At 41.7% G+C, this 12687-nt stretch overlaps 1 protein-coding gene across 2 annotated transcripts in view; it reads left to right on the top strand.

The window, feature by feature from the left end:
• Positions 1-10307: 10307 nt before the first annotated feature.
• The window catches only part of ZBTB5 (zinc finger and BTB domain containing 5), a 44543-nt gene continuing 42163 nt past the window's right edge, over positions 10308-12687 (top strand). The window contains exon 1 of one of the 2 annotated variants that reach the window (XM_069085259.1): positions 10308-10437. In XM_069085259.1, the coding sequence (XP_068941360.1) occupies positions 10316-10437 (122 nt within the window). In that variant the 5' untranslated portion in view covers positions 10308-10315. Of the gene's footprint in view, positions 10438-10593; positions 10789-12687 lie in introns of those variants that run through there. The other variant, XM_069085260.1, reaches the window with a different exon arrangement.

Raw genomic sequence — 12687 nt, 5'->3', positions numbered from 1 at the left:
GAAGAGCAGAACCAGGAGAAATTTGTACACAATTACAGGCACATTGTGTGTGTGAAGACCAACTTTGATAGACTGCACTCTTCTCAGCAATGCAAGGTTATAAGACAACTCCAAAAGATTCATGATGGAAAGAGATGTCTACATTCAGAGAAAGAACTAGAAAGAACAGAGTTTGAATGCAGATTGAAGCAAAATACCTGCTCTCATTCTTTTTCTTGTTTGGTTTGATTTCCTCTTTCCCAGTGTTCATTCCATTGGTTACAATCCTTCTTTACAATCTGACTAATGTCTAATGTGAAAGTATTTGCAGACCCTATACTTGATTGCATACCGCCATGGGTGGGGGCGGAGAGGAAGGGGGAGAACATTTCAAACTCAAGGGATTGTGGAACTGAATCTTATAAACTAAAGTAAACAAATTAATAAAGACAAAAAAAGAGTTTTGTAATTGTGTTTAGATTGTTCCTGGGTTTATCTTGGCAGGTAGACTCCAAGTAATTTTTGTCTGCAGTTATTTTAAATGGAACTTCTCTATCTGTTGCTACTGGACTTTGTTGGTAATATATAGAAATACTATATGGGTTATATGGGTTTATTTTTTTATCCTGCAACTTTGCTGAAGTTGTTAATTATTTCAACTGGTTTTTAGTTGACTCTCTAAGATTCTCTAAGTACAAAATTATTCTCATCTGCAAAGAGCAATAGTACTGTTTCCTCATTGCCTGTTCTAATTCCTGCAATTTCTTTTTCTTCCCTTGTTGATATAGCTAGCATCTCTAGTGCAATATTGAACAAGAGTGGTGACAATAGGTATCATTGATTCACCCTTGATCTTATTAGGAAGGCTTCTGGCTTATCCCTATTACAGGTAATACTTGTTAATGATTTTAGATATCTAATACTTATTTTAGAAAAAGCTACATTTATTCCTATCTTTGCTAGTTTCTTTTTTTGCTTTTTGGAGGGGGAAGGCAGGGCAATTGGGGTTAAGTGACTTGCCCAAGGTCACACGGCTAGTTTTGTGTTAAGTGTCTGAACCTGGATTTGAACTCATATCCTCCTTACTCCAGGGCCGGTGATCTAATCACTGTGCCACCTAGTGGTCCCCCTTTTCCAGTGTTTTAATATTTTGTCAACAGCCTTTTCTGTATCTGTTGAAATAATCATATTATTTTTGTTGTTTTTATTATTGATATTGTCAATTATGCTGATAGTTTTCCTAATCTTGAGTCTACATTCCTGGAATTAATCCCACCTGGTCATAATGTATAATCTTTGTGATATATTGCTATAATTTCCTTTCTTCAACATGCATTTTGAAGACATCTATTATGTACCAGGAACAGGGCTAACCACTGGGGATACAAAAAGTACCCCAAAACCAAACCAAACCAACAAAAAAAAATCCCTGCTCTCAGGGAGCTCACAGGAGACTATATGCAAACAACTATGTACAGACAAGATAGAGGAAGGATAATTTGGAAATGATCTTTGAGGGAAATCACTAGCATTAAGGAGGATCAGGAAGAATTCTTCCAGAAAGTGATGTTTTAGCTAGGACCTGATAGAAGTCAGGGAAGCCAGGAGATGAAGATAAAGAAGGAGAGAATTCCAGGTCTGGGGGCAGTCATCAAAACGTTTTAGAGTTGAGAGATGGAGTGCTTTGTGGCAGTGTTAAAAGTGCAGAGTACTTGGGGGAAATACATGTGGAAAGGTAGGAAGGGCCTATATTATAAAGGACTATGAAGCCAGGTTATGAAGCCAAACAGAGAATTATATATTTGATCCTGGAGTTAGTAGAAAGCAATTGGATTTTATTGAATGGTGAGGGGGAGGGAGGTGGTATGTATATTGACCTGCATTTTAGGAAGATAAATTTGACAGATGAGAGGAGGATGGACAGGAGTAGAGACAGACTTGAGGCAGGAAAACCAACCAGCAGGCTATTGTAATAACCCAGATATGAGTGATAAAGGTCTGTATTAGAGTGGAGGCAGTGTCAAAGGAGAGGAGTGTACAAGAGATGTTACTTAGATAAAAACAATAGGAATTGGCAAAGGCAGATTAGACATGGTGGAGTGAGAAAGTGAGAAGTCAAGGGTAATATGTAGATTGTGAGCCTGAGTGACTGAGAAGCTGGTTGTCCCATCAAAAGCAATAGGAAAGTTAGGAAGAAGAGAAAGCTGGGTGTGGGTGGGGTGGAGCAAGATAATTGAGTTCAGTTTTGGACATGTTGAGTTTAAGATGTCAACAGGGTATTCAGCTTGAGATGTCTAATAGGACAGGCAGAATTTGGGCATTTAGGTAGAATTGTCATTTATTGTCATAATAGGAAGTTGAAGATAGGAGACTGCAGACTAGGGTTTTGTAAGTAGATCTGATAATCATCTATATGGAACTGATAATTGAGTTCATGAAAGCTTATGATGATCCAAGGAAGGAGAATGAGAAGCTGTGGTCAATAAGGCAGAAGGAGAACCTGAAGAGAGAAATGTCATGAAAACTTAGAAAAAGGAAAATATCAAGGAGAAGAGGGCGATTAACAGTGTCAAAAGTTGCAGAGAGGTCGAAAAGGATGAGGATTGAGAAAAGGCCATTATATGTGGTAATTAAAAGATCACTGGTAACTTTGGAGAAAGCAGTTTTAGTTGAATGATGAGGTCAAATGCCAGAAAGACTTCAGGATTAAGAGTGAGAGGAAAGGAACCAGAGTTATTGATTATAAATGGTGTTTTCTAGGAGTTTAGCCTCTAAAGGGGAGATATGAGATAATACCAAGTAGGGATTAAAGGATTAAATGAGGGCTTTTTGAGATGAGGAAGATATAAGTATGTTTGTAGGCAGCAGGCTAGCAGCCAATAGACTGGGAGAGATTGAAGATTAGTTAGAGAGTAGGGATCAGAGAGGGGGCGTGGTGTTAGAGAAGAAGGGATGGAATGGAATCATTTGTTCATGTAGATGGGTTTGTCTTGGTAAGAAGAGTATTTCTGCATTTGAGACTCAGATGAAGAAGGATATAATAGTGGAAGGCATCTAAATGAAGAGAGAATAGGAGGAGGGAAGAAGAGGGAGCTCTTGGTGAATGGCCTCAATTTTTTCCAGCATAATATGAGACAAGGTTCTCAGCTACAAGGGTAAGGAAGAGGCAACTGTGGGAAGTTTGAGGACAGATAAAAAGTTTTGAAAAAGCTGATGTGGTGATTGGGATAATGAGTCAATTACAGAGGTGTAAAAAGATTGACTTGCCTTAGTGAGGGCCCAGCTGAGATAATGTAACTTAAATTTGAGTGGACCCTGTCATCATAGTTTTGTAATAATCTTCAGCATATGAGTAGGAAACAGGCAGAAGATGGAAGTAATTAATACAAGGCTGAAGTGTAAGATTAGTGACAGTATAAGGGGGCATATAATTCAAGAGAACAGGACTGTGTAGAGTTGAACTGGTTTACCAGAGTCAAGATGAGAAAGGGAGAAAGTTCAGGGATCATGGCCTGGGAAAGAACTGATAGGGATTGGTAAAGGTGAGAGCAAAGAACAGAGTTTGGGGTCGAAAGGCAGAGGTACAGGTAGAATGACAATTGATCATGTTCAGATAAAGGAATTTCAGAGTTTGTGAATGTAGAAATAGTACAATAATGGGTGATGGCAAGATTCAGAGTTCTACCTCTGTGTAGCTGTTGCAGAGTAGAGAGAAATTTCATGGAAGATGAGTAAGTTGAGGAACTGGGAGTTTAGGGTGTTTGATAAAGTATCAGTTTGTGTTTTGGAGTCCCTTGGTAGAAAGACAATAGAGAAAGATTGTGAGCCAAATACTGAACTTATCTGAGGAAGGAAGAGTGTCTGGAAGTTGGTAGATAATAGCTACCAGTCTTAATTGGCTGATAAATATGGATTGTATGAACCTCAAAGGAGAAGAGGGGAAAGCCTGGAAGTGGAAACAGAGAACAAAGAGCATCCCAGATCCCCCATTGAGACCAGAGAGCGGGAGGTGGCAACAGGGCTATGAGTGAAAGTGGATTCAGTGCTGGAAAGAGTAACCAGTGAATCTGTGTCTCCGGAGGGAATTAGAAAGGAAAAGGTTTAAGATGAAAGTAAGTTTGTCACCTATGGAGCAGGCATTCCAGAAAGCCCAGTGGAAAGGGTGGCTATCTCTAGTGTGGGGCATTGTGAAGATTGGGTTGAGGGGAACGGGAACAAGGGAGCTGTTAGGGGGAAAAGAGAATGAGGTTGGATGAGTTCAGAATCACTGGGATGTGGAGGATATTATGGCATATAACATGGAAATACCCAAGGATTTATTCATAGGCTCTGTGACCAATCATACTTATCACATTTTAATAACTAGTTTATTATATGCTTTGAGCATAAAAGGTCAAGGTATCTAAAGGACCTCTGAGCTACAAGTGGAATTTTTAGAATTTCTTCTATGGGGCTCTGGTTACGTCAGCAAAAAGAAGATCACTGGTGGCCAAAAGGAAAGGTGAAGGTTTACATTTCAAAGGTAAACTTGTAAATTTATAGCAGACAATCAGAGAGGAAAGCGGTTTACATATCAAACATATCAAAAAGGAAAATAATCAGGTAAAATAACCTGAACAGCAAATAAAGGATTGCTCAGGAATTGGCAAACTAACCAATATATGCATCAGAAAAAGGTGAGTCAGACCTTTATCCTTAACTATTTAATTGCCTGAATTAAATTTTTGGAAGTCCCAGATAAATTCCAAAAAGCATCAAATAAGCATGTGACCTGCTATCTCAGGCAAAATGGCAGCTACACTCAAATTCTCTTGTGAGAGGTGGGATTATGTTAATCTTTCAGTTCAGGTAGGAGATCATTGTCCCTAGGGTTCAGCCTAAGGGTAGAGTAATCAAAAGGCTTAGGGAGGTGTGTATGTGTTTATTTATTTTTTTAAAAGCAATAGGGGTTAAGTAACTTGCTCAAGGTTACATGGCCAGTTATTTCTGGGTGTGGTGCTGAGTATCTGAGCCTGGATTTGATCCCCAGGTCATCCCGACACTGGAGCCTGTGCTCTTACTCACTGTGCTACCTGGCCGCCCCTTGTGTATGTGTTTTAATGTGTGCGTGTATATGTGTGTATGATGGTGGTGGTGGTAGTGATTCTCCTTTCCAGAGAATCAAGGCAACTAGAGCAGAGGGAATGTTCCCTATGTATATTTGATTGTCTTCTCTTCCAGTTGATGCTGTTTATTTGTGAGAGAACAAGCCCCAGGCTCAGGGGGAAATATTTTGCTGTTACTTTTTTCATTATACCATTTCAATAAATGCCTTTGTCTTAGGCAAATGGTGTCCTCAGGATGACTACTGAAAAGTATATACATACCTTCGTGGGGGCCTGTGACTTACAATTTTAAGAATGTAGACCTATAGAATATCTTGACTCTGGGGGAGTCATCATTTGGGATTCTGTAATGCCATGCACAGAAGCTTTCCAGAAGAATGCTACTGTGAACAGCTTTTAAGGTTCTGATTGCACAGTATAGTGAACACTCTATTTATTACATAACAAATTAAAGCAAAACTTTCACAGAAAATCAAGGTACAGCATTCACAATATTACAACCTCTCAAAGTCCAATAGTCAAAGTCTTCCACTAATGGGGCAAAGTCTTCCACTTCTAGGGCAATTTTAAGTTAACTCAATTAGTCACTTATTCAGCAAAGTCTTCCACTTTTGGGGCAAAGTCTTGATTAACTCAATCAGTCATTTGTTCATCAATCAATTACTAAGTATCATACACAAATCCCTCCACCCCTAGGACACTAGTAAACTACAATTTCATCTTTACTCAGTACCCAGGGAGAGGTCTTTCCATCTTGACTTGGGGCCTGTTCTCAGATTCCCTGGATCCCCTTCCATGGTCCCAGATTCTACCTGGATTCAACAGACTGTCACCTGGGTTCACTGGCAGACAGCTCCTAGTTCCTTGGGTAGGTCCTGCTCTATACTGAAGTTCACAGCGTCTGGTCCATGTCAGAGCCTTCACCATTTCTGCTCCAGGGAATTCAAGGCTCAACCAAGCCACAAACAAACAAAGTCATAGCATCCTGGCTCCTGGGTCCTGGCTGCCGGCTGTGGGTTCAGGGCTCTGGGTCCGGTTCAGAAGAAGCTCCAACACAAGTTCTCAGGAAAATTCTGGCTCAGTTCTCCATTCTCTCTTCTGTAGTTGCTCTGCCACCAGATGCCACCAGGTCTCAAGAAATTCTGACTGTGCCTCCCTGGGGCATTAGCATACACAGCATTAGCTTCCTATTTCAGCCAACCCCTTCCTGTTACATCAGTAACAGGAGACAGGAGTTCATTCCTTCCTACTTTTACCAAAACAAAGGGATCTTCAAATTCAAAATTACATTACCATTACAGATTCCTAACTTGTAAGAGAGAACTGAGTGTAGCCCAAAGAACTACACGTGAAATGTTGTACCCTAATGATTTCCTTTGTTAAACTCTAGACTGAGTTAAGAGAAACTCAAGGTAGCACAGGGACAGGTTTTCTAGACCATACACTAGATTTCTGGATTAGGTTTGGCAGCATCTGTGTGAAGATTGAGTGAAGAAAGTTTAGGACGGGTTGAGTGAGTTCCAAGCGCCATCTAGTAGTTTATAGTGAGACTGCACTCTAGCTAACCTAGATCCTGGGAAGTTCAAGGGTGACCATTCACTGGTCTTTTTCTTCCTCCAGTGCCATATAAAGTGCAGGTGCACAGATACAGAGGAAAACTATTAGCACTAACACCAAAACATAACCTTTATATTTATTAATTGCATAACACTATAATAGGCACTGGGGATACAAAGAAAAAGATGAACCCGTCTCTGTCCTGAAAGACTTCACATTCTTTGGGTAGTGGAGAGGAATCCGTAAGTGTTGCAACATACACAGATGAGAATAATGCTAAGTAATTAGAAGAGAAAGAGGACACTTAGGGTTTTAAGTGCACATCTCTTTTTTCTTCTTCTTACTTTGAGTCCATCCTCCATGAAGAATTGCCAAAGTGATATTCGTAAAGTGCAGGTGTGGAGTGCATGTCACTCCACTGCTCAATCAACTCCAATGGCTCTCTATTACTTCTGGGATCAAATATAAACTCCCAGTTGTCATTTAAAGCCCTTTATAACCTAGCTCCAACCGACTTTTTTGGATTTATTAATCACTGCTTCCCTCCAAGCACTGTAGCTCCAGTCAAATCGGCCTGCCTGTATCCTATCACATATAACACTCCATCTCTCCACTGTTGTGCCTTTGCAAGGGCTCCCATGCCTGGATTGTACTTTTTCCACTTCAATTTTTTTAGAATCCCTAGCTTTCTTGCAAACTCAGTTCAAGTGCTGCTTCCTACTTGAAAGACTTTCCCCAACTGCTAGTTCCTCCTCCTCCTCAAGATACCTTGCATATACTTTGTATGTATTTTAAATTTACCTATATGTATGCATATGGGACAGCTAGGTGGCCAGTGGATAGAGCACTGGGCTTAGAATTAGGAAGACTCATCTTTATGAGTTCAAATTTAGCCTCAGACACTTAATAACCCTAGATAATGACTTAACCTTGTTTTCCTCAGTTTCCTCATTTGTAAAATGAGGAATTTCCTCATTTGTAAAATGAGGAATTTCCTCATCTGTAAAATGGCAAATCACTTGAGAATCTTTGGCAAGGAAACCCTAAATGGGGCCAGGAAGACATGACTCAACAACAACAAATATATGCATGTGTTGCCTCCCCAGATAGAATTTTTAAGCTTTTTGAGGGAAAGGACTTTTTCATTTCTGTGTTTGTATCCTCAGTACCCAGCACTGTGTCTGGGACATGTAGTCCCTTAATAAATACTTGTTGATTATTTGGCTTTGTTGTTCAATATTAAGTGCATAATAAATTGTCATATAAACTTTTCCCCCATGAGGGCATATTGTAAAGGGTCAGGGAGATTTTATTTCACCACAATGTTGAGAAAATGCAAGCTCTACTTTACCATTAATTTAGTTATTTTGGCATTTAGACTTCTTAACATCTGCTTTATTTACACACATTATATATTGTACTTCCTAGACCAAGAGTCCTCATCTTCACTCTGGCTATTTTCCTCTGGTCCATCCTCCAAATATGAGCATCAGAGATCATGATTATGAGGCTTTAAGTCACACTGCTCTGAACTACCCTTATCATGTCTCCTGATCTCTGCCCTGGTCATTTTTAGTTCACTGCAGGTACCCAACTTCCTCCCTCTTTCCTTTTGGATATCCCTTTCCCTATCTTGATTTAACAATATCTACAATATGAAAGTCTCAGGAAACGTTATCATTGTATTGCCCAATTTTTCTGCTCTCCTCAGGGACCTTTCTTGGTCAGTAAGAATTGTCCTTGTTTTTATATTTATATCCCCCCCTACTCCCAACTCCTCCTTAGCACCATGCTTTAAGCACTTAATGAATGCTTTCATTCAATCTTTGTAAAATGGGGATCAACACATCATCTACTTTACTACAGTGTGGTGAAGATCCAATGGAATAATACATGTAAAGCAGTCTGCAAATCTTAAAGCACTATATAGATACTAGCAATTCCTGCTAGCAGGTGCACAAATACATAGACATATACAATATGAATAGCTACTATTTATATGGAGCTTTAAGATTATTATTATCGGGGCGGCCAGGTAGCACAGTGAGTAAAAGCACCGGCTCCAGTGTCGGGATGACCTGGGGATTGAATCCGGGCTCAGACACTTAGCACCCACCCAGAAACACCTGGCCATGTAACCTTGAGCAAGTTACTTAACCCCGATTACTTTAGAAAAAAATAATTATTATCTCCACCTTACAGATGAGGTTGAATGAATGAAAAACATTTTAAAAGTGCCTACTATATGTCCAGAGTTTTCCGGGGATACAAATACAAAAGCTGGGACAGTCTTTGCCCTCAAGGAGCTTACATTCTAGGGGAGGAAACAGTACATATTGAGGACTGGTGTTTGGGTATTTTGGTTAAGGATGGTGAGTGGAATCAAAGGCCAATCCATTGTCACTGGCCACCTTTGCTGTCCTTGGACGAGAAACTCCATTTCCTGACTGGACATTTTCATTGGCTGAACTCGATGCCTGAAATGCTCTCCCTCATCTTCACCTTCTTTCAGTTTCCAGTCAAAATCCTACCTTTCCTAATCCCTTTTAATGCTAGTGTTTTCCCTCGGCTTGATTAATTCCAACATATGTCTTGTTTGTACAGTTGTTTGCATATTGTCTCCTCTATTACACTATGAGCTCCCTGAAAGCAGGGACAATTTCTTTTGCTTTATATTCTCAGCGATTAGTAAAGTGTAAGAGATTAATAAATGTTTATTAACTGTCACCCACTGTCACCAGCCACTTTACTATTTCTGGAACAGGAAACTCCAGGCGCTTGGTAAATATTTATTGACTGTGAATGGTGAGGGGAACCGTAGGGTAGCCCATGGACGTCCGCCAAACTGTGCTTAATGAATGCATATCGACTGCATACATTATCGATACATGTATGCATGCACACACATATACGTATATGTATATATACACGTTTCCAAAGTCCACAAAGTAGTAACGCGTCCCCCAGCCTACCCAAAGCTTGAGACTCGGCGGGTTCCCAAGTTTGGGGCTCCGCTAAGAGGGTCACCGGCCATCTCGGACCGAGCCTCGCAGCCGAGGCCTCGGGGAGAACTGATAAGAAGAGCCAGTCTTTTGTGAGACCTGGCGCGGATTCAGCCTCAGGGGCAGCGGCGGCGACTGCGATTGGTGGGGATTAAAAAAAAACCCCTAAAAGCTAGTTCCCTTAAAGTCAGGATGAATCAGTTTATGACTGGCTGCGCTCCCCGGGTCTTGCCCCGGCATCCAATCCTGCAGCCTTTTATTGATAATCTCCCTGTCCAGATAACAGCCCAATGGGGGCATTCTAATTTGGATCGTGATTGGTCGGAGGGAATTCCTCTTCCAGCAGTAGTAAACACACCGCGACTCTCGGAACCTAGGATTGGTTAGCACCGAGGTTCTCGGAGTAAATCACACCAGGTCGGGTCCCTCGACTCGCCCCGCCCCGGCCCCACCCTCTCCCTCTGGTGATTGGTTGTTGCGTGACCGGTGGGGGCGGGGGGGACGAGACAGCCGAATGTCACTTCCTGTGGCCGCCGCCGCCTCAGTTTCACAACGCCGCAGAGAGAAGCCACCGGAGGGTGCTGGGGAGGGCGGGGGGGAGGGCAAAACTGGGGGCGGGGGGGGGGGGGGGAGCGCGCTCGAGTCGGCTTCACGCGCGGGCGGGCTCCGTGTATGCGAGACGGGGGGGGGGGGGGCGCGGTGCGGCATTCGGTGGGGAAGTGCACAAGTGCAAGGAGGTCAGCGCGCGGGCTGACGGACGGACGGCCTGGCTGTCAGTCGGGCTTTGTTCTGGCGTGAGTGAGGTTGTCAGCTTTCTGCCCCGAGGGCTCCTCGGGTCCGGCGGGTTCCGTGACTGTGGGGTGGGAGGGAGGGAGGCGGGAGGGAGCGAGCGAGCGACGGACGGTACTTTTGCGCAAGCGCGGTGGGGAACAGACAGATTTGTGTTCCAGACACTGGACCGTGGAGGGTGACGAGGAGAGGGAACCCCCAAGACCAGTATTTACTGTATTACTTCTCTTTGGGGGGGGGGAGGGGAGAGTGCCTTCTCCCCACCAAGTGCTGCGGCTTTTAGGTCTCTTTGAGTGAGATTTGGTTAAAACAGAAGGTGATGTAAGAGAGAGCTTGTTATAGACTATGGACTGGTGGTGAGTAAAGAGTCGTCTTGTTGGCTGGGTGTGGGTATGGCAGGTTGGCCCCTCATCCTCTCCCTCTAGCCTTGTGTTTACCATTTATTTTTTTTTTCTGGTGAGCAACTGTAACACTTAGGGAATACAGTTTAGAACTGATCTTACTCTTTGCTTTGTGAGGGTTAAGTTACATTTACTCCAAAAGGTGGATGACATATTCAGGAAGAGAAAATTTTGAGGTTATTGAATGGCAAGGCCAGCTTGTGGAATTTTTTTTTAAGATATACTATATCTTGAATGATAATTTTAAAAAATTCCTCAGTGTCAGGATAGTTCTTTCATTTGGTAATATTTCTAAATCCTAAGTAGAGTGCATTATTGAGCACAGTTGGACTTTTATTTGAATAAAATATTTTTGTGCTGCAGCAGCGTTGGGGAAATAAGCAATCATTGTACTGTTTGTTATTTTGAATGGGATTTTCTGGCTGCTTTATGAGGAGGAGCTAATTTTCATTTCCCCAAGCCTTGGGATCCCTGAGGGTGGGAGTGGTTGGTGGTGTTGACCATGGACTGATGGGTAGCCTGTAGGGAAAGTGGAACAGGGAGTCGGTGTTGACTGAGAAGTCCCTCAGTGGAATGGGGGAGGAGCTGTTACTGCCAGCTCGTCTTCTCAGTGAGTCTCAGCAAAACTTAAAGAAGGGGGAGAACCGTGGTAGTGTCCATTTTGGAAATCTCCCAGGGAAGTCTTAGAGCCCCTGGGAGGGAGAGCTCTGGTAGGACCTTAATTATTCCTTGGAAAATCCTGGGGAAGGGTTTGGACTGAATGTGTGCTGATTCTTATGGTGATTTGGGGGGTTGCTTTTTTGAATATATCTGTAATATCAATATGCTTTCTTGTGATTTAGCGGGGAAGAGCTTGCTTTAGTGGGTAGAGAGCTGGTCTTGGAGCCCAGAACACCTCAATTCACACGTCTGAACACATAATGTTTGAATGTTTGTGGACAAGTCAGCTCGATCAGTGCTCTGAGGATGGACTTAAAACTAGAAACTGCAGAGAACCTGCATTGGTAGAGAATGAAATGAAATTTCCAGATCCAGCCCCTATCCTTATGTTTTTTTCAAATTTTAATTTTTTTCAATTGCCAAGCATTTATTTCTCTCCTCATCTTCCTCCCATTGGGAAAAAAAGAAAAGAAAAATAACACTTTGATTACAAAGCTATGTAGTCAAGCAAAGCATTCTGGCCTTGACGTTATCCAAAAATGAATATTGCATTCTGCATATTGAATCCATCATCTCTCTCCGGAAGTAGGTAACATTCTTCCTCATCAGAACTCTGGAATCATGGTTCTTCATTTCATTGGTCAGAGTTTTTAAGTCTTTAAAAATTGTTTGTTTTTACAATGTATTTGTTGTATAAAATTATTCACCTGGTTCTACTCAACTTTACTATCAGTTCACACAAGTCTTCCCAGGTTTCTCTGAAACTGTCAGTTTCATTACATTCATATGCCATAATTTGTCCAGCTATTTCCCAATTGGTGGACACTACTCTTAATTTCCAGTTCTTTTGCCACTTCAAAAATTGCTGCTGTATTTTTAGACATATAGGTCCTTTTCTTTTTTTATTGATTTCTTTGGGGATATATGCCAAATAGTTATTCCTATTCTTATGATATACCTTTTTATTTTGGAAGCTGAATGGTTCCCCCCAAAAGTCCATTTATTTCAATAGTATACTAGGTTCAGTTATACATTATTCCTTGTCCCTAACTTTTTTATAATTAAGCCAAACTGCCCGATCTGCTGTTCTCTTAATAGGAAATTCTGTCTCTCCCCATATTGCCTTTGCAAAAACTGTCTTGATTCTCACACAAAATATTCTTCTTCCTCATCCTTGTCTCTTGGAATCCAGGG

The sequence above is a fragment of the Petaurus breviceps genome, unplaced genomic scaffold (genome assembly GCF_028583685.1).
Source record: "Petaurus breviceps papuanus isolate PSGF00001 unplaced genomic scaffold, PetGlider_PUasm1.0 175, whole genome shotgun sequence".
Lineage (NCBI taxonomy): Eukaryota > Metazoa > Chordata > Mammalia > Diprotodontia > Petauridae > Petaurus > Petaurus breviceps.
Note: the sequence above shows the minus strand (reverse complement) of the source record. Positions and strands in the feature narration are given on the sequence as shown.